The sequence below is a fragment of the Pleurodeles waltl genome, chromosome 3_1 (genome assembly GCF_031143425.1).
Source record: "Pleurodeles waltl isolate 20211129_DDA chromosome 3_1, aPleWal1.hap1.20221129, whole genome shotgun sequence".
NCBI classification, from domain to species: Eukaryota; Metazoa; Chordata; class Amphibia; order Caudata; family Salamandridae; genus Pleurodeles; species Pleurodeles waltl.
This window is the reverse complement of record NC_090440.1, coordinates 1698726046-1698747981: the sequence shown is the minus strand read 5'-3', so window position 1 is coordinate 1698747981 and position 21936 is coordinate 1698726046. Positions and strand designations below refer to the sequence as shown.

At 43.5% G+C, this 21936-nt stretch overlaps 1 protein-coding gene across 1 annotated transcript in view; it reads right to left on the bottom strand.

Annotated features, from left to right (window-relative positions):
- Positions 1 to 20115, bottom strand: part of LOC138285516 (anterior gradient protein 2-like) — a 51678-nt gene extending 31563 nt beyond the window's left edge. Inside the window, exons 1-3 of the mRNA XM_069225529.1 lie at positions 19961 to 20115; positions 10103 to 10293; positions 1196 to 1259 (exon numbers count right to left, since the gene is read on the bottom strand). Of these exons, the coding sequence (XP_069081630.1) occupies positions 1196 to 1259; positions 10103 to 10286 (248 nt within the window). The 5' untranslated portion in view covers positions 10287 to 10293; positions 19961 to 20115. The remainder of the gene's footprint in view (positions 1 to 1195; positions 1260 to 10102; positions 10294 to 19960) is intronic.
- Positions 20116 to 21936: the final 1821 nt, after the last annotated feature.

The following is a 21936-nucleotide window of genomic DNA, read 5'->3' as shown; positions in this document are numbered from 1 at the left end:
CTTCCACAACTACCCATCAGAAAACGTGAAGAGTATTGATGCCAATGGCAACTTTGTGTGCAGGAAAAATGTGTCATTTGGCACATTTCAGAATATGTGTTGTGCTAGCCGCGCAGCACATAGGGGTGTTCTTAAAAGTCTGGGGTGTGCTTACTATTCACGCCACAAGGTGGGTCCAGGCTGCAATCAGTTTGTAACAGAAGAAAGGCTAGTACTAGTAAATGTAAAGATGATCTGTTGTGTCTGGTTGACAAAACAGTAGAAAAGCTGCACCTGGAGATTCACACCTATATGCGGGTGCACATGGACTACTTTTTAGATCTCACAAACATTCCCAGACGTACGCCTGGAAAGCTGATCCAGGTTCTGTTCCCAAGCATACTTTTTGGAATATCATGTGACTATTCTCAGGACCTTCTGTACCCCCTCTATGGAACTTTCCACACCAAAGAACGCCACATAGAGAGAATGGAGCCCCAATGCAAAAACACATTTTTTTTTGCACTGAGTGAAACATTTTTACCTGTGAAAAAGGCCTTTCCTCTACATCACCACAATATGTGTGAGTGATTTGTACCCCTGCTCACCCTGAAGGGGAGAAACTGCTGCACATTACTGGAGTAAATCTCTATTTCAAGTGGGGTTAGATCACAGTCTGGAAATGGCCCTTTTGAGAATTCTCAAACTTCCAAGACAAGCCACACTTCCTACCCATTTGAAAGGGGTTCATGAGATCGGTCTTCCCAGCTGTCCTGGCTGAGAACGCACTCGTAAATTAACTTATGCCCTCCAGGAATGCTTTTGTGACTTCCTGGCAGGCGTGAGAAAGGTAAATTTGGTTGTAAACGTATGGTTACAACTCAGTTTACCTTTCTGAAATGGGCCCATTGTCTCTCATGTGAGAAAGGAGTATGAGATAACTTGTTAAGAGATGGTGCAGTGTCTTATTTTTCTGGAAATATGTCTAGAGTAATGTCTTCATGTAGGGGATGGAGTAATGCCTCCCTTATCAGGTGTTATCTTGATATCTTCTTGGAGATATAGAGTGACGTTTATTGTGAAGCTGTAAATTGTGTACACCCCTAATCACAAAAACCCAGATAAGGATGCTTCTTGAAATATTGAATACAATGTTTTAAACTGGTAAAGGTAAGACCACCTAAGTTGTAGGAACAAACAGAGATTTGTTTCTTACGTTGTCTTTGTTTTTGCCAAAGCTTCTTCATAAGTCTGAACCCATTCAATTTCGTCTCCCCACCCTGCAGAAAGAAACAAGATTAATGTTACAATTCATATTTGCTCAATAAAATAAAATAAATAATAATACTTTCTTGGAGTGAGGTATACACTGACACTGGCAGATCTAGAAGTGACTTACACTTCCATGCCAAGCCACAAAGACACCCACAAGCACACTGTCAAGGTTTAGAAGAGATCTATGGTGTCCTGGTCTGGAAGTGACCCAACCACCTAAAGCGAGATTAGACCTTCTCTGCCCTTTAGATCTGGTAACCACCTGCCTTTACAGAAAGACCGGTGATGCCTGGACCGCAAAGAGAGTGACCCTGTTTTGCCCAAGGAGCTTAAGTGAAGTTTTCAATGCAGACAACTATTATAGCAAATGTGAAGCAAGCTTCCCAAGTTCAATTTGAGGCACTCCCTGCAATTTAAGAATTGCAGGTAACTGAGCATCGAAGGTATAAGATGTAGGATGGGGAACACCTGTTTTTAAACTAAAGGCCACTGTTTCATTATTGTTTTTTTAATGAGCGCCGGAGCTTCTGGCCAGCACTGCCCTCTGTCACCAGCTCCCTATCTTATGATCTTTTTCCAGGCATAGCTTCTGTGTTCATTCACACTATTGGAACATACGGTGTACCCATAATGAAGTATAGGTTACGCATCACTGTGTGTAAAAAACCTGTGTTTTCCTTATAATTCAGTGATGTGTACGACCTGATTTGTGGCATGTTTTGTTTAAGTAGCTTGTCCTATGTCGGCCTTCTATTGCATTATGGTATTTGTAGTTCAACATTTATAAAAAAATAAAACTACAAGCACCAGGTTTAAATCTAAACACAAGACGGTATATGTTACCTGAACAGTTCCTAATGGATTTGGTAAGGCTTATAAATGTGCCTACAGCAGTTAAGACCATCAAGCTGGTCACCAACTACTGACTACTGACTGAATCTGCAAGAGGTGCAAAGGAGAGTGCTGGCCAGGCCTCCATGGGTCCGATCACCCAATTGAAAGCAACATTTGAGGTACATCGGGGGCTCTCCTTGCATGAAGATGAGGTGGAGGTATGGAGAGGTCTCTTGTCAGACATTCCATTGACCCTTTGCCAAGGTTTCAGTGCCATTGTTAGCAAAAAAAGCATGTAGGTCACTCACATTTGCAGTGTCGGGGATTGGGCCTTTATTTGAAGATACGAAAGGGCAACTCAAAGGTGTGCAGAATTTGAAAGGCTGATTAATTGTTTCACCTCAATTTCAAGTTTTATGAGATAATTATAAGATGCCTAGAATTTGTAATACCAGTTACAAGTGTTACATGCCTTATGAAATGTATGGCTGAAGTGAAAGCTCTGTTGCTCTGGGCATAGCTAGTATGTCTAGGAGGCAGTCGGGGGTCCGGCCCAGAGCAAGAAAGGACCAGATTTCTTTTGTTTCTTTTGCAAAAGTCCTGGGGTTAGCAGTTTGAATCTTCTTGGATACGGTCAGGGGTATAATGTAGCCTTCGGGTGGCCCGTGTATGACCAAAGGCGTTCATATGTTTATAAGAAGGCCAGCCTATGATGCAGTGCGTCAATGTGCTGTTATAAGTTAGATTAGTTTGCTGCTGGGAAATTTGTACAGCTTTAACAGGGTGCAATGTGTTGTACGTATAAGGTTAATCTCAATGGCATGGCTTACTATGGTGTGTGTTGCATATCTCCCCAGCTTACTTGCCAACAATGCTTTCCATGATCAAGTTTCAAAAGACAGATTTTCATAACATTGACATCAGTAAAATTCCATAACAACCTTTGGTCTGATGGTGACATTGCAGTATACCTCATTGAACACTCCCGCACCCACCAGTCATCTGTCTTGTTTTTGTAAGCCAGAAAAATATGTAATTCCCGCCCCCAAAAAATTCACATTTGCTGAACAGAGATTGAATGGCATAAGGTCTGCTTCAAACATTTCAGTGAGACCGAAGACACAAATGCATTTTAGGAAGGTTTTCGAAATCTGCTGCTGTACGTTAACATCTGACATTTGTTATGTTAGAACTTCACTTTTTGGTCATCCCTTTACTTCATTTTTTTTTACATTGTAAAAGATCTATGAGCTTTCTCAAACATGTAACATCGTGATTTTGATTTTGCCCATCACTTTCTAAGTTCACCAACTGCCACTGTTTTTAACCATAAATTTCAATCTTATCCAAACCGCTACAGTTCTTTATGTTTCACTTTGCTTCACTTAAATATTTTTAAAAACTGTCTGAAACAACAAAGATGTGCCCTGAATTTGATTTGATATTTCAAAACACGTTGGGGCAGATTTGCAAATTTTTCATGCAAGACAGCACAGCAACCATATTTGTTGTGCTACATTACACAAAAGAGAAAATGCAGCACAGAGCCATGTCTACTTTGCTGATGCTGTCATCCCCTGTGCTTATGACCTAATATGGCTGCCTTGCACAACTACAGCCACAAACCATGGTGCAGAGAGGATTGTGTGCTATGTAGTTAGTATTTGAACTAAAACATACCTTTCTAGTACAAATTCCTTTGCCTAGACAAACTCACAAGAATCCCACACATTGAATGTGCTTGTGCACTTCAGCACACATGCAAAGTAGGAAATATTTGATCTTGTTAATGCCTGCTTCAAGGAGGCTTTAGTAAATTGCAAAACCTTACCTGGCTATCTTTGTAGATTGGACCTTGCGTTAAAACCTATTGATGTTTGTGCTGATGTCCCAAACAACACCCCTGTTACGCAAAGCAAAATGCTTTTTGCACAGAGACAATATCACCCTTCTAGCTCACAGTGCCTTTTGTGCTCGAAATTAAATACCAGTGCATCACTTAGTGACGTGCAAAGCCTTAGTAAATGTCTGCTTGTATGTTTTAGTGCATTTCTGGGAGGTGTTCAAATTTAGATTACTGCTAATTTTGATGAAACATTTTGTAACAATCCTGCACAGTTTGGAGGTTTTGGATGCATGGGTAGTTTTGGCAGCCCACCAATTCCAATGTCAGTTTCCAAAATTGACAGTAGTTGATAGAAACCTCGATTCCAAGACAGTTTTAAAAAAAACTATTACTAAACGTTTGTGATCTGCGGTTTAAGGCCACCCCTCCTAAATTAGTAATGGAAGTGGTATTTTTACTTATTTATTTAGTTTATGGATTTGTGAAATACAACATTCACCTAAGACTGAGTATCATGGTTCTAAAAATAATACTCCACGCACAACTGTTAAACTTTGAAGAAAGAAACAGCCTCGAGGACAAGACAATGCCTTCACAAAAGAAGTAAACAGCCATGTCTACAGGAGTTGGCAAAAGTTGAGCAAGTTTTACTCTGCCCTAAAGTGTGCCAATGAGAGGTAGCTGAGATGGAACAAGCCTAGCCTCCAAGCGTTTTATGACTGAACACAGGAACGACTAACAGTGTTTGCATAGCAGATCATAACCTGCGAACTGGTCACTGTAAGGGGAACCTGGAACTCAGCTGGGATGGGTGCGGAGTGCCTAGCTCTTCTGGCCAAAAGGAGTATCCCTGTTACGTTTTAGATTATTATTGATCATTGGTCAGTATGATGGGGGTAAGATTCAGATTTTCTATCAGTCACACTGGCATATGATTTTAAAATACATTATACAACAAGCAGGGTGCATAGGAGGTGCCTAGGAGCAGAGGAAAACGAGAGAAATACAAATTGGGGGGAGTACTAAGTGAGAGAAAAGACAATATTTTGTAAAATAACCAACATTTTCGAGGACTTTCAAAACAGAGAGACAAAGTGTGAGTGTTTTTGTCTGTGTATGTATAATTCCTAGTGAAATCCGACAGACACCTCACGAAACCCGACTCAAAGCTCTTGAATCCAACAATTTACAGGAAAATATGTTTATTAGAGGGGTGTAACACCCAAAGCAACCCCCGAAGCTACACCCCTGCTTATAGTGACTTCTAATGCTGTAGTATTGTTAGATACCAATAGGAAATATCTGAAACGTTATTGAGGATCTGGCATCAGAAATGATTGATTTTCTACGGAAATACAGAGGAATTACAACATATGATTTTAATAAACACACTTACAGTGATTTCTTTAGATGTTCACTTGGTATTTTACACAAAAAGGAAAAATGTGCCTCAATTAGAAAAAAATCGTTGCCCTTGGTGTTGTCTTTAATTATTACTAAATATTTGCTTGTAATCCTTATTTCGAGTTCTCTCTGACATCCTCAGATTATCTGTTAGTCTAGAATCCAAAGCAATTATATTTGGTGCAAATACTTCCCTAAATAATCTTCGCTTCCTTGACTTTAACTAATTTTTCTCGTGATTAATTTGTCTTAGGTGTTGTTGCTCCAAGTCGTGGAATACTGCTTCACACAGGTTGAACAACAGTACAACAAATTCTCCTACTGTGCTTTCATAGAGGAGCTCATATTTTGGGGAAATACAAAAACTGAGAAAGAGGGAAGACTTATCAAAACTTTACAAAGCTATTGATTCATATGGATTTTCGTACTTTATGACTTTCGTTTCACCTTTTTTAGTGCCAAAAGTTGTGGTGTTTCTAAGTGTGTTTACGTCGGTTTCTGAAGCCAGTCAGTTTAATCATGCTGTTGTCCGTCTTGGTCGCCCAGTTGGTGTTGGTTCAATAGTTAACAATGTTTTAGGCTTTCAAGAACTATTCAGCTGGTTGCCTTTCCTCCCAGGTATGCCCGTAAGAATGAAGGGCCTTATGCAAAATATGCTAGAAAACTTTCTGGCACATTACTGACAACAACTTTTCTGCATATTATGAACTCTTGCAAAGTTGTGGGAAATAACCAATGGAAACATTGTTTCCGCTTGTAATTCCAAAAATATACTGCTCGGCCAGAAGGCTGCCGGAGACACCAAAGTTCTATATGGAATTTTATGGGAGGAGTGTGGTATGAGCAGCTCTCCTCCAAAACATTTACTATATGCTTGGAATGGAGTGTGATATTCATGGATGCCCATAGTTAGTGTACACTCGTATCACCAAAGTGCTTAACGCTGAGGGACATATTTATGAGGGGGTTTGCACTGCGTTTGCCCCAGGCAACGTGGTACATACGCGATGCAAACCCCAAATGCAATTTATGAAGCTACGCAAGGCCACTTTGCGTGACCTTGAGGGGCTTAATAAATCTGGAGTAAAGCAACACAGTGCAAATCACTGCATTCGCTTACTCTGCCCTGGGAAGGCGTTCCATGGGTGTTACTGGGTGTTCCCATGCAACTCCCATGGACTTTGATGCATTCCCTGATTTACCAGAACTGGTAAATCTGGGAATGCCCCAAAATGTGAAGCCTTCCCAGAAGAGGCGTAACAAGAAGAAATATCTCTAATTATCCTCATTACTTCCTCTTTCTACGCATGCTGTATTCTGCCGCTAGAGAAATACGCCTCAGTGATTGTTGATTTCAATCCTGCATGCAAGGGAGGCTCCCTTGCACTATGGTGCAAGAGTGCCTGCGTTGGCACTAGGCAGCCAAAAGGGCACCAGCGCAGAGGAAAAGGCATGAATGCGCTGTATTGATTTAAGAGGGGCGCGTCCCAGCCCTTTCCCTGTCACGCAGTGCAGCAATTGCTGCCTTGCACTGCGTGTCTTTTTCATAAATATGCCCTGGAGTGTACCCTGATTAATAAACAGTTACGACAAACCAGAGTCTGATGTCTTCCTACAGTGCACATGCTCTGATTAGTGGTCACTCAGAGTGAGGAGTTGTAGAATGCACTGCCTACACGTAGGGAGTTCTAGTTGGATTGGTTCATTGAACTCTGTACAAGTTCAGAAGCAAATTGCATGTACCAAGAGCTGGATGTTAATGCAACTTAGCCCTTCATGAGCTCCAAAATGGACTCCTACTTGAGTACTCACACACTCAGAACATTCTGCAGTGCACATTCCGTCTCTCAGTTAGAACACTGTACAGCCTACACCTGCATGCTACCTTACAAATAAAAGATTAACATCAACCTCAACATTTAAACACCTCAACTACCTCAGTGACAACAAAGCTGCCTGTTGGCTCTAACCGCACATCAATTATATATCTACCCCAAAGTTCTGAAGGCCCCACAGTATGTACCAAAAGTAGGACACTTCGAGGTGTCATTTTTACTATACACGGATGATGCAATAATCCAAGAGAGAAATGCAAATGCACTGCTGGCCCTATCGGTAGAGATAGGAGCTGGTAGCAATGAAAACATTCCGTGAGGAATCCTTAAATCTCACGTGCTTCGGAAGAAAACATCGAAGAAGGGGCCCTTGAAATTTTACTTTGGATGAGAACTAATTGGAACAAGCCATTCCACACCCTCTTAGCATGTTGATATCGCAAATCCTGCAGTCGGGTGGACACGTCTAAAATGCCATAAAAAAATATTAAAAGCCTGCTTCACAGCAATTGAAAGCATTTTGTGGAGAGATGGTGATAAAATCTCCGTCCTACAATTACACTGCGTCATAAGGAGGCAAATGTCATTAATCAACCATCTGGCCGATAAAATCTGAGAAGAACACAGGCTGATGAATCATAGAATAAAACATCATTGGAATCTCTCAGTTTGTCTTGGCCCCTGGAGTTGGGAGTTCCTTCACTTCCACAGGTCCCAGGGTTTTCACTGCGGAAAGAGAGGCAACTGGTAAAGAAGTGGATGCAGAGATTGGAGATCCTCTGTGAATTGGTTACCACTGCCTGAGGAAATATCTGCTAGGCAGAATACGCCACCATCCTACCTAATCCTTCCACAAATCCACCAGGAACGAGACTGTCTGCCCTGGTGAGGGCTGGTAGCAAGAAACCAAAGATCAGCTAAGATCCTAGCTGGAACTCAATACAGAAACAAAGCCCTGATGTTGCTGGTGGTGGATATTAATTCCCCTGTTACATAGGCAATTGCTAAGTACTTAGGGAGGAATTTCGGCAGCCTTCCCTCCTGACAGTTTGCCTATTGCTCATGTACTGGGATTGCCAAAGTGGACTTATTCTATGTCTCCATCAATGGGCATCGGGGTGAAGTGAGTGATCATCAAAGCAAGAGACCCTGCCCTGAACTACTGCGACCTGGGTCAATTTTGACCCTGATAGACCTTCCTTCATTTCTTCTGCCTTGAACATCTAAGGGACATTCTTCCACCCTGGCCCTCGCAGCTCTGGAGTGACGCAACAACATCACTCCCACCAGCACTCTTCTTGAGGAGTAGCACTTTAATACTCAATGAGCTTTCTTGAACTAATCTATATACAATCAATAGCTTCTGCAAATCTTCTTCCCAGCCACCATTTACCCAGGGGCCGTAGAGACAGCAGGCAGCACAACCAAGTCTCCAATTCTTGCAATGTTTTCATTTTAAATTACAGCCATGAAGTACGAGGTGCAAGGAAAGACGGCAACGTGTTTCGGCCGGAGCCTTCGACTGGCCATACAGTGCAACAATTGTCGAGTGGCTATAAAAAGTGGAGTTCATCCTCTTACCAATTAAAAAACAGCTACCTCTAGACCGCTAACTTTTCACTCATTGTGTTTCCAAATCACTGCCATTTTTTTGCTGTTAAAATTTTATGCAGCACAATTGTGTACATGATCATAATAATTGCTTGAAAACAAAAGAAAATACATCTAATTCATGGTAAAGTACCCAATGAGCATAGATATATCTGTATGGAGCATGCGCCCCTCTCACAATATTTTCAACAATTGGCATCATTCTCGAGAGGAAAACCACGTGACGGGCTGATAACTGGTAATGAACCCAATTCACTACTATTTAAAATTCTTCATAATGACCCAGTTGTTTACTACAACAGCACAGTAGCTTGAAATGTCTCAAGTTATAATCGCACTGTCTCTTCCCTCATTTATACATTTGAAGTTGTCAAACCTTTCATGGTCAACTGCACGTACATGATAAATTACCACTCAAATCTTTATGGCGCCCATTGCTTTACAGTTAATGCTAAGTATAACACAAATAGCCCCTGTTAAAGTGTCACTGTTTCTGGTCTTTTTGAATTCAGCTGTTTGTGTAATCACGGCTTTGACAAAGACTAGCAGGTCGAAGTGCGTCAGCCGATTTTTTAATTACATTTAATGGCCTCAACCACGAAGTGTGGGCTTCTCCTTGCTTGTGGAAGGTGCTTGGCGACGATGGAGATATATATATATATATATTTAGCCAGTCGAAGGCTCAGGCCGAAACGCGTTGCCATATCTGTTTGAATAGCATTATGCACTTTGTACTCCACATGAAATAAGAAAAAATACGTTACCTTTCGAGTTAATGGATGGTGCCAGCGTCATTCCTGCCATGAGAAGCTGGTAAATATTGCCTCTCTGATGCTGTGTAATGATTTATGACTAAATATATATATATATATATATATATATATATATATATATATATATATATAAAAATATACCCTTGAGCATAAGTGCACAGGAGAGTATTTTGAGTGGAAAGTGTTATTAATAATAAAATGTGAAACTTCGAGCTGATGTTTTTTAACTACTGATTGCGTAGTAGCACCCTATTATTTCAGCTCCCCAAGGCCTTTGCATGGCACTCCTCCACTTTCACAGGCCCTGGTGTCTTGAGCAGGACATGTCATTCCTCTCTTTTTCCTCTGTCCTGCCTCACATCACAAAGTTAGATGCATTCACTTGTGGCTCGACTGCTGTTCACATATTTTTTGGGGAAAGGACTCCTTCGAAATCTTCAAACAATGTAGATGTCCTATGCACGCTTAAGATACCAGTAGGATAGCAAGGGTGCCATGGGGCCCAAAGCAAGCTAGGGAGCATGCATCAGTCGCTCGTCACTCACCTCGTGCTAGTGTCTGAGGGGTGGTCACTCGGTTTGTGTCCTCGGGATCTTTTTTCTCTGTGGGCAGCTCGGTTTTGCCCTGGGTGTTCACATCAGCTCCTGGCGACATCTTGGGCTTCCTCGTCGCGGCCTCTCCCAGTGCAACCACCATGAGGAGGCAGCATAGTGTCAGTGAGAGCTGCATAGCTTCCCTGTGGAGAAACATAGGGTGTCAGTGAATGAAACGGGGACGGTGCTTAATCTGTAATAAATAAAATAAGTGCCAGGGCCCTGGTCAGGAGGCCACTTCCACTTGTAGTGCTCATTTCCCCTGTCAGAGCCTACCAATACAGCCGCAACACAACCACTAACCACCACGCTGCTACAAGTGTGACAATTCAGACTATTCCAGGCCCCGAAGCTGTAAGAATGACTTTGGCAGCAGGTATTAGTCATTTATAATGTAAACTGATTAATAAACAACTTTTGTTGTGCTCGGCTCTAAGGCGTTCAAACAATGCCACCATTTGGCGGACTACCATAAGTGCTGGTGTTGACAATTAGGAGCGAGTACTGAGGGTGTGAGTCCAGGTGGGCACCCAGGGGGGTTAAAACAACTTCAGTGGTGATGTAATTGGGTTGCAGTGAAGGCTATACAACTTTCGTGGTGACGAAAATTGGATGCCCTGAAGGCTCAGCAAAATCATTGGAAAGGAAAATCAGGCGTCAGTGAAGGTGGCACATCTTTGACGTACAGGAAATGGCTTGTGAGGGAGAGCTGAGCAGGCAATAACCACAGAAGGGTACATAATGTCAGCTGGGTTGGATAGTTTATTTGTGATGAAACACATAATTAAAGAATCATGACTTATAGAGTGGAAGACCGGTTGTCAGTAAAGGCTAAGTGTTTAATTAATTATTTTGTACAGTGCCAAACTGATACCTATTAGCCATTTTCAGCGCCTGGAGGTTATGAGTTGAGGCACCCTTCTAGGAACTATCAGATACGCTAAGTTGGAGGCACACATGATAGAAAGGATTTTTGTCAGTGTCAGCTGGCTGACAATATACAGTTGTTTCCATGGGGTCAGGTCTTTTCTTGCGAGGGGAGAGGTTGATCCCTGTGTTTTCTTGGTGTGAGGAGAAGGCTTCTGTGAGTGTGAAGAGTCTTGTCTTCGGAAATCCTTTACAGGCTGGCACCTGGGTTAGTTCCTCATGTGAGGCTTAATGGGTTAGCAAAGAGGGCCCATCACACTCTCATAGTTCTTGTCCTGTCCTTCATGATGTTAAACTGAAATGTGATGTCAATGACTGAAGTGGGAATTTGTAGAGGGAGGTGCTCTGTGCAGGGACAACTCTGCTCCTTAGGTGGATGAGCAGAGGTTCTCGAATGACTGGGTGGCTCGTAGGGCTGGCAGGAAGCTTGGACTCTACTTTCCAATGCCACCCATGCTTCTGGCCTAGTATTTACACGTTAGCAAGTCCGTGCCTAACTATATGCTGGCCACTGAGAAGCTACAACGTGTAGGGTTCTCTTAACGTTGCCAGCTTTATGTGGGGAGAAAGATGAGCTTCATGGTTCCAATGCAGAAGAACAAACAGAGGGTGTCAGTGAGAGCAGCATGACTCCAGTGGGAGGAACAGAGGGTGTCAGTAAGGACTGCTTGACTCCAGTGGAGAGGAACAGAGGGTGTCAGTAAGGACTGCTTGACTCCAGTGGAGAGGAACAGAGGGTGTCAGCGAGGACTGCATGGCTTCAGTGGGGAGAAACAATGGGTGTGAGTGAAGGTTATATGGCTCCATCCAGAGGAACAAACAGTGTCAGTGAGATTTGCATGTTTTTAATGCAGAGGAACAAAGGGTGTCAGTGAGGACTGTATGGTACACGTGGAGAGGACCCAAGGGTGCTATTGAGTTCTGCGTGGTTCCAGGAGAGAAGATGAAAGCGTATCAGTGAGGAATAGGGAAACATGCTTGGTGGGCAGATTCACTGCGCGCCCAGAGTAATGGTACAACACTGCAATCTCTGTTTCCAGAAACACCAAATGTACAAACCATCTAGGTGTACAGAATCATATCTGTCTCAGAACACAACTAGGTCCAGAACCATGGTATTTTATCCTACTGTACATACATTCAAATCCTTTCTGGAGAGGGTTGCACCTGTCTACATGACACAATTGTAGTCACTTAAAAGGTCAAACCAGACACACCTAAAAACCTAAAATGGAGATTCAGGAAATGTTTAAACTAGAAAATGAACCCTGGTCGAGATATCTAGAGGCAGCCATTAAAGATGTAAAGCCCATTAAGGACGGCCTAATAGGAATTGTGGCTTTCCCCGCCCTAAAAGCCTTATTGAAAAGGCAAGTTACAGCGATATCGAGGTAAGCTGAAATCGGCTGGGCCTTTCAATCCAATTTGCACCTCTTACGATGAAAACAGAATTCAGCTTTATATGAGGGTGGCCTTAAGTAGGAGATGCAGAACCTACATCTTGCGTTCGAGATTCATGGTATTACCCATAGAAGAGTACAGAGCATCATGGAAGGGCAAACCCACACTTAATATGCACTGCAGGTTTTGCAGTTACCGGAAGGAATCCGTTGTTCATTTACTCTGCTGTTGCCTTGAATGTTTAACTGCACGTCGCACTTTACTTAAACATTTTAAAAAACGGGGCCTCCACACGGAAGGAAGCACTATACCTGTGTTTTATTACAAGCGATATTACAGGGTTAGCTTGGTTCGGTAAATACATGGATATAATGTTTATTATAATTAAATCCCTTACATGATGTGAGGACTGAATTTATGAAGTATGTCTGTCTTGTGGACCATGCAGTGTAACCCACGTCGATTGTGTACTATATGCATTTTATAGTAGTAATCCCTCTAGTTTAACGTGTTTGTAATTATGTATCATTTGGTTGGTTTTATTGCTGATGTGTTTTGTAACCATTTTTATTAATTGAACCAATAAACGAATTCATTCATTCATAGTCACGTAAAATGTGGCTGGGCACTCCAATTAACACTGACCTTTGATGCTACAGTCACTCCTTGATTGGTGGACAGTCAAAGAATCAACACAAGGTCCTGCTGGTTGTACATGTGCCCAAACCTATGTTTCGCTGCTTTCACAAGTAAGATTTCGCATTTCATCCTGAAATCCTCAGGGCACTCATTCAAGCACACTCTCCTGGCTAGGGTTTTCTCTCCAGACATCATTAGCGGGGCTTCTAAGTCGATATTGCCTAATTGAGTAACACAATGTTGTTTTCACTAGTGTGAGCCTGAAGGCGGGCATGTGATGTTTGCACTAGTGATAGCATGAAACTCATGGGTGTGTGAGTTTGTTTAAGTGAGCGATGAAAAACAGAAAGTGTTTGTGCGGAACAGGAGGCGAGAAATGAGCATGAATGAGAGAACGCAAGTTATATACGAGAAAAGAAAGTACAGGAGAATGAAGAGGAAAACAAATAAGGGGTTTGGAAGGGCAAATAAAATCTGATAGAGGGAAAGCTGTGTGTGCTTGTGTGGGGAGGGCAGCATAGTAAAAGGAGTGTTTTGGGCAGAAAAGAGGTGTTTCAGAAGAGGCACAAAGCTGGAAGATATGTACATAGAAATGATGAGAAAGGTATGAGAGGCAATAGTGACATGATGAGTAGGAAAGAGAAGGGTCAGTGCTTAATTTGTGCTTGTTGTTTCCGGTGCTGAGCACCGGCACTTATTTTTGAGGGCCGGCGCTTACTCTTCAATCTCAAGCCATTTGCTGCGAGCAAAAGGCACATATAGGAAAGACGGAGGAAGAGAAAAACGAAAAAGCGTCACAAAGGGAGAACGTAGAAAGCTGCTAGAATGAGCTGAAGGGGGCAGGGAGTGGCTTTAAATGGATTTAGAAGGCCCGAGATGGCTTCAGGATTACGCCCCTCAGTATTCCGTGTTCCCACATTTATGTGCAGCAGCCGCGTGTTTAAGAAGAGGACTTTGGGCTCCGGCATGTTTTCATTTACAAATTAAGCACTGAGCAGGGCACACGTGTGTGAGGTGAGCAGGGGAAAGGGAGCCACGGAAGGAGCGGGGTGCTGGAGTACGACACAGATTACAGATTAAAGGTATGAGCTAAAAGGGTATTTCCAAGGAGGAAATGTGGGCAAACAAATGGAGGTGAGGGGTGAGAAAGGGGTAGGTGTGAGGACTATGTATTCAAGAACAGGGTGAAGAATGATTGCTAGAAAAGAGATTAAGAGAGTTGGTTTAAAAAGGGATAACGGTGTGTGAACCCGAGAGGAGGGCGGGGGATATTTTTGGCAAGAGAATATTAGGTAGGTAACTGGACTGCAGCCAGCTGGGGATGTCCTGCTACCTGTACGAACATTAACTTTGCCCCCATTGGTGCCGGGTGGCACTGTAAGATGCGCCTCTACCTATGGTGACAAAACTCCTTGCTCGGGCTCTGGGTAATGTCGAGGAAGACACGTGTAGGAGCTACAAAGAAGTAAGAGACCATGTAAGAAAGAGATGCTGAAATTAGGGGAAATGAGAAAAGCGTGGCAGCCTATGTGTAAGTGAGTAAGATGGAGAAACAAGGGAATCAGAGGTAGGAGTGCATGAGAGTGTGAGGGTAAGAGAAGACGGTGAAAAGACAAGTGAAATGAAACAAGAGGAAAATGGGAAAATATTGAGAAGGGAGACATGAAATCCAAAAACATGACCACAGAAAGAACATGGAAAAAGAGGGAGAAAAAGGGACGAAGAGACAGAGAAAGAAAAAAAGGGTGTCAAAGAGGGTGGATGTCTAATAGATGGGAAATATAGAATTCAGACTGGACAATGCTCTGAAAACGTCAGTGCTGTAAAAAGGGCAGCACTTGAAGATGGGTAAGACAAAACCAAAACTGGACACTGCCCTTTCTCTTACATCCCCCCCAAAGCATGGAATGATCTCTCACAACACGTCAGAGCCTCCTCGTCACTTTCCAAGTCCTGCAAGAAGCTGAAGACCTGGCTCTTCACATAAACTCACCAGGGAGAAAGCTGCCTACTAACCTGCAAAGCTCCTTGATATCCTCATGGGTGATAAGCATGCTATACAAATAAACATTACAGAACATAGCAATTATAAAGGCAGTATATAATAAAATGGAGAGAGTGGTACCAGTAAAATGAGAGGCACAGAAGGAGGGCAGCTAATAGACTGACCAAGAAAAGCGCCACATTTTCAGGGGTGGCAGTCCAAGAGAGCAGCGCTAAAAAAGAGTGAAGGGCCTTAGTCATAGACAGTGCTTAATTTGTGCTTGTTGTTTCCGGTGCGGAGCAGTGGCACTTATTTTTTAGGGCCAGCGCTTATTCTTCTGCCTCAAGCATTTACTGCAAGCAAAAAACACATTGAGGAAAGACGGAGGAATAGAAAAACGAAAAAGCATCACAAAGGGAGAAAGCAGAAAGTGGCAAGAGTGAGCTGAAGGGGCAGGAGTGACTTTAAATGGATTGAAGAGGCTCAATATGGCTTTAGGATTATGCTGCCTCAGTATTCCACGTTCCCATATTTAATTGCAGCTGCCACGTGTTTAAGAGGAGAGCTTTGAGCTCCGGTACATTTTTATTTACAAATTAAGCACTGGTCTTAGAGGAGATAAAGCAAAAGGAAATCCACTCACTCTACTCACTAAGTGAGATTTGTGAACACGTTGGAAGTGGGCACCTGCATATTTAGAGGCCATGACCAAAGCATTTTAGGGGTCATAGCATGAAATGAATAGAGGTAAGGCAACAAAAGGGTGCCAGAGATGCTCCTCGCACAATGCACCATCTAATGTATGCCCACCCTGCTTGAAACTGATCAAATTTAGTGCAATTTCCGCTGAAAATTTCTCACACCGCTGAGCACTCCAATTTTATGGTAAAGCATACTTCATTCTGGACAATAAACAAAATGTATACAGCAGGGAAGACGCCCAGGACATCCTGTTTGGGGTCAAGGGCAACAAGTTTTTATGTTTACTTTGTCCTTGGGACAAGTGGGCCCAACCCCCTGCAGCACAAACCCTTTGGCTGCCTGTTTACAGAGAGTGGAATTCTCTGCAGTTGAGGTAATGTGTTTCCAAAAGATAATGCTGTCCCAACTTGTATTTATGGTTCATTATTTGAAAGCCTTCATTATTAGGGTGAGTGCTGTAAATAAATGTTTTAAGGTCACACTTCACTACTGACGTTGGTTCCAGTACAACAACAAAAAAAAAACCTGTACACACATGTTTGAAAAGTTTAGGCTAAGAGGCTAAGTATAATGCTCCCAGAATGCTCTCTGATTATATGCAAATGAAGTGTCATTTAGTAAAATGTGTTGATGCATGCTAGTATTTCCCAAAAATATTTCTAATGGAAAATCAGTGTAACCATTTTCAACACGATTATGGGAAGCATGAAAATAAACAAACACTGACAAAGCCAACTGATCTGACATATTTGTATAAGTCTTTTAGTTTCATCAATGCGTGTCTTGTTTTGACATGGCTTTTGTAACACTTTATTGTTGTGGGAGCTACCAGGCCCTCAACATTGTAACAAACATTGGCAAACCCCCCCCAAAAAAGTTTTTGAACTCTTAAAGCACACGTTGCCACCAGCAGCATAACAAAGGCCCCGCAGCCGCCCTCCAGAGGGCCCCTTCAGCACAGCACCTGCCCTGAGTGAGTCTGGAGAGGGGGCTCCTCCATGTTCTTTCCAAAGGGGCACCCTCCAATTTCGTTACGTCACTGATTGCCACTGTAGTTCCTGACACTGAACAAAACTACTTTGTGTGGCAATATGCTCCTTGTGGAAGAGCAGAATGCGATCACTCACAGTAAAGCCAGCCGAAAGAGAGAGAAATAGAAGTTTAATAAAAACAAAATGTCTTTGTTAACACCAGACCTAATTAGGGACCAAGACCCACATGTAGGTAGCTTTTTGCATGTCGCAAACAGCGACATTCGCTGTTTGCGACGTGCAAAAAGCACATTGCAATGCACAAACCCAGTTTTGCGATTCAGTAACCTGGTTACCGAATCACAAAACGGGTTTGCGACTCGCAATTAGTAACGGGTGTTCCCTTCCTAATTGCAACTCGCAGTGCAATGTAGGATTGTTTTGTGACCGCGAACGCGGGAGCAAACCAATCGCAGTTTGCACCCATTTCAAATGGGTGCTAACACTTTCGCAAAAGGGAAGGGATCCCCATGGGACCCCTTCCCCATTGTGAATGTCACTGTAATAATTTTTTCAGAGCAGGCAGTGGTCCTGCGGACCACTGCCTGCTCTGAAAAAATGAAACGAAAATGTTTCATTTTTCGTTTTTGTTATGCATCTCGTTTTCCTTTAAGGAAAACGGGCTGCATTACAAAAAAAAACAAAAAAAAACTGCTTTATTGAAAAGCAGTCACAGACATAGTGGTCTACTGTCTCCAGCAGGCCACCATTCAAGAGGGGGTCGCAAATTGTGACCCACCTCATGATTATTCATGAGGTGGGCATTTGCGAAGCCCTTGTGAATCACAGATGGTGTCAAGGACACCATCCTACATTCCGATTTGCGACTCGCAATTTGCAGGTCACAAATCTGAACCTACCTTCATGTGGCCCCAAATTCTTAAAGAAAGTCACAAAAGTGCACCCATGGTATATGTCGTACCCCTATAAAATATTTGTGAACTGTATTTTAGCATGGGTAAATACGATGTGTAGATTTGCTCATGTGAAAATCTATTGAGCATTTGCAAGTTCATTTTCCCTCCAGCCACTTTCTTCCCAACCCTGGAAGAAGTTATAATTCTGCCATTGTCAGGAGTAAATGTCCAACCTTTCTTATTATGGGAAAATATTAGAGAGAAGCTGGTAAAAATCTTTAAAACATGCAGGTTAGTAGGTTTGCAGACTCAAAGGCATTCCAGCCCTGGAACTATTCAGGGGTGTGGAATTTATTAAAATATCTACTTGTCCAGGGGACAGGTTGATTCTCAAATCTACTTGTCCTGTAAAAAGATCTACTTGTCCCTTTGGTGCCATGTAGTGTGGCGACAAATTATGGCAGCAATTAATAGCCTCTCTGATTATGCCAGGGCTACTACCATAGTAGGGCTTGAATACTTGGAGTTTCAATCCCTACTGTAGCAATTTCCTTATATTGCCACCTTTCTGCAGATATGCATACTGGGGCTGGAGGAAGCAGTAAGCAATAGTTCCAGGGCTGGAATGCCTTTGAGTCTGCAAACCTACTAACCTGCATGTTTTAAAGATTTTTACCAGCTTCTCTCTAATATTTTCCCATAATAAGAAAGGTTGGACATTTACTCCTGACAATGGCAGAATTATAACTTCTTCCAGGGTTGGGAAGAAAGTGGCTGGAGGGAAAATGAACTTGCAAATGCTCAATAGATTTTCACATGAGCAAATCTACACATCGTATTTACCCATGCTAAAATACAGTTCACAAATATTTTATAGGGGTACGACATATACCATGGGTGCACTTTGGTGACTTTCTTTAAGAATTTGGGGCCACATGAAGGTAGGTTCAGATTTGTGACCTGCAAATTGCGAGTCGCAAATCGGAATGTAGGATGGTGTCCTTGACACCATCTGTGATTCACAAGGGCTTCGCAAATGCCCACCTCATGAATAATCATGAGGTGGGTCGCAATTTGCGACCCCCTCTTGAATGGTGGCCTGCTGGAGACAGCAGACCACTATGTCTGTGACTGCTTTTCAATAAAGCAGGTTTTTTTTGGTTTTTTTTTGTAATGCAGCCCGTTTTCCTTAAAGGAAAACGAGATGCATAACAAAAACGAAAAATGAAACATTTTCGTTTCATTTTTTCAGAGCAGGCAGTGGTCCGCAACTGCGGTGTAAGGGGCTCATAAATATACCCCACAGCTTCAGTAAAATCAAAATGTCTTGGCTAACACCAGGCCTACAAAAGTAGCAACTATCAGATTTAATGACCATGAACATATCATACGTTGGAATCTGCAGAAACGCTGGTGAGAATATACATTACAACATATATATAACTGCAAAAATAATGAAACAAAGCGCATAAAATTACTCTCGTTGCACTTATTTTTAAATGGGAAGAAAGCTATTTGAAATAGTTGGGGTCGACCTCGTGCACATATCTCATTGCCTCCTCAATGTGCGTCCTGCATAGGTGATCCCATGGTCTACCCTTCGGCACGCCGCGCCTTGATTGGGACTCTCTGCGCATGCGCGCGCCCGCCGCGTGAGTCCACGATGATCTGCTCAAGGTTTCTCCTGCTGTAGTCGAGGACAGGAGAGGGGACAGGGCCCCGCTCGGGGTGGCTCTCCTACTCTGTATATGTGCTCCCTGCGCCCAGCTCTGCTGTGCTGCTATCGCAATGAACTGGTACCTCCGTCAGACAGTGGCAGTATCGCCTTGGCTACATTCATTATTTAGTTCATACTGACGCCTCTGCGTGCTTTATTCAAGACGGACGAGCAGGCAGAGACAGAGAAAGAGAACATCAATAGGCAGGCAACACCCTGGGTGTAACGCAGGTCCCGGCACCGCAAGTCCGCCGCTTCTATCCAAAGACACTCAAGCCAGTCCAAGGCCTATGAATATCCCCGAGACACGAATCTTTCAGGGGCCTTCTCTCTAATCTACACGGGGGCGTCATTTTGCAACTGCAAGTAATTTTTAAAATCGTTGTTTTAGCCCAAAGACGCTCATTACGGAATATGCGCTTTTCATTGACAAATGTGAGCGCCAGGTTTGGACTGACCGGTCCTATGAACCTCGGGTTATGCACACTCGTACGCAGCGAACACTCAACCCCGTGAGCTGTCCTGCGCGGCGGGCGTCTTAACTCGTCTTACCTGCGATGTTCTGGCCGCTGCTCAGTTAAGACCCGTCCCAGTGTGTCGGCTACTGGAGACGGAGCAGAGGCGAGCTGCGTCTTTATACTCTCTGCTGTCCACAAGCCTACGTCAGCCTTCAGTCCCGGACATCCTGGTCCTGCTAGGCTGCGGACCCACCTCTGGGCCCAGACCTTTCTCTGAATCAGCAGCACAGCCCTCCCTCCCCGCCCATACCTGTGCATGTGAGAGGTGAGTTGCACACCTGCGCCCGGCCATGTTTCTAGAAGGGAGCTGTGTGCACAGGACACACCCGGTGCCTGTGTTTGCCATGCACCTGCCCGGCACTGCACCCTGCACGCCGATGTGTCTGTAAAGCATTGGCTGGTCCACCGATCGGCTTTTAGATAGTCGTTGATAAGGAAACCTGTCCACGCCCTGGCAGCGGTTTTATTCGTCAGTCTCTGGTTTCCCGGAACGCGGCACCACTCGGACAACTGGAGTTCATTTTCACCTCATGATGGAATGTGCATTAGCAGAAGAGATGGCGTCTTCCAAATTGTACTCTGTTCAGCGTACTTTGGGCAGTTGTGCCTGTGGCACTGCCCGTGAACGCGGTAGATGTGTGCCCAGTCGTGTTCCTGACTGTGTGTGGTACATATGACTGTCTCTCCAGTGGCACTTGGTGTCATAAGTAAGACTAGTGTTTATCCAGTTTCACTGACAGTGTCTCAAGGGTGTTGGACTAGAGCATGGGTAACTCACAACATTTTTCCAAGAGGCCAAACAGTTTGGTCTGTGGTGTGACCGACGGCTGCAGTGATTCCTGCTGGGTCAGGTGGTGTTTTTGGGGTTGTGGTAGGAGAGGAAGGGTAAGATGGGTGTGTAGGGGAAACGAAGCATGCACGTCTAATGGATGAATTGCACAATGTGAAACCAGAAAACCTGGGATGAATCCCAGCTTCCCCACCTGTCCAAATTGTGTGATTCTAGGCATTGTTGTAGTTCACTTTCTCTCCTTTTCCTTCATTATCACATATAGAAAAGGGAGGTTCTCTAAGTACAAGGCTTCATGACTTGCGCTGTACAAAACCTACTGTTGATTTAATATATTATAATGTTGTGCACATAGAATAGCAACTCGGGCCAACCAAACCGTGCAGGTTAACTGACTTGTCTCTTACTTGAACATTGGCTTGTCAGTGTGGCTAAGAATGTTTCTAAATTCATGTTTGAAAAGCATCATTTAGAAAAAATATTTCAATGCACCCATGTTAAAGTGAAACGCTTCTGCATGTTAACGGAAGGCACTTTTGGAACTTTCATAAGACTTTGGCATATTTGTACAATTTTACTGCAGGATGCTTTAAACATTAAAGTGTTCTTAAAGTTCATCATTGCAGGGCACCCTAGTTACTTCCTCTCTTTCACTTCAGTTAACCTTTAAATAAATGGTAGCTCGTTTGTGTAACATCTCCTTAATGTCAGTGCTGAATGGAGTAAACAGCAGCCCAGTGCTGCTGCTGACCAGGGGGCCCCATGTAAAGGCCAGGAGGGCCTCGTGCTGCCCCTCGGCGGTACCTGGAGTATCGCTGCAATAGAGTTACCCAGGACGTAATTCTGTCCGGTATAATCACATTAGGCTCTGACTGCGACAGCCAGGCCTCGTCCATCAGTATCTTTCCCTGGCACCTCTTGTCAGACTTTATCTACCCCTTCCCTTCCTCTACTCCCCACACCCCGCTTTACCATCATCCCACCCAGCCCCCCCATATACATTTACCACTTGCTTAGAGCAGATGGAAAATACATGCGTTACGCCCACAGGGTTGGAAATTCGTGTGGTTCTATGACTGGAAAACAACTTCCCCATTCATTTGAATTTAATTAGTAATGTCGTGTTACTGGCGCGTTATTACTGCTTGGTAATGACGGTCTGCCTTGGTTCTGCCTGTTACTGCGTCTCGTGCATGAGGTAAACAACGTCGACCAGCGTT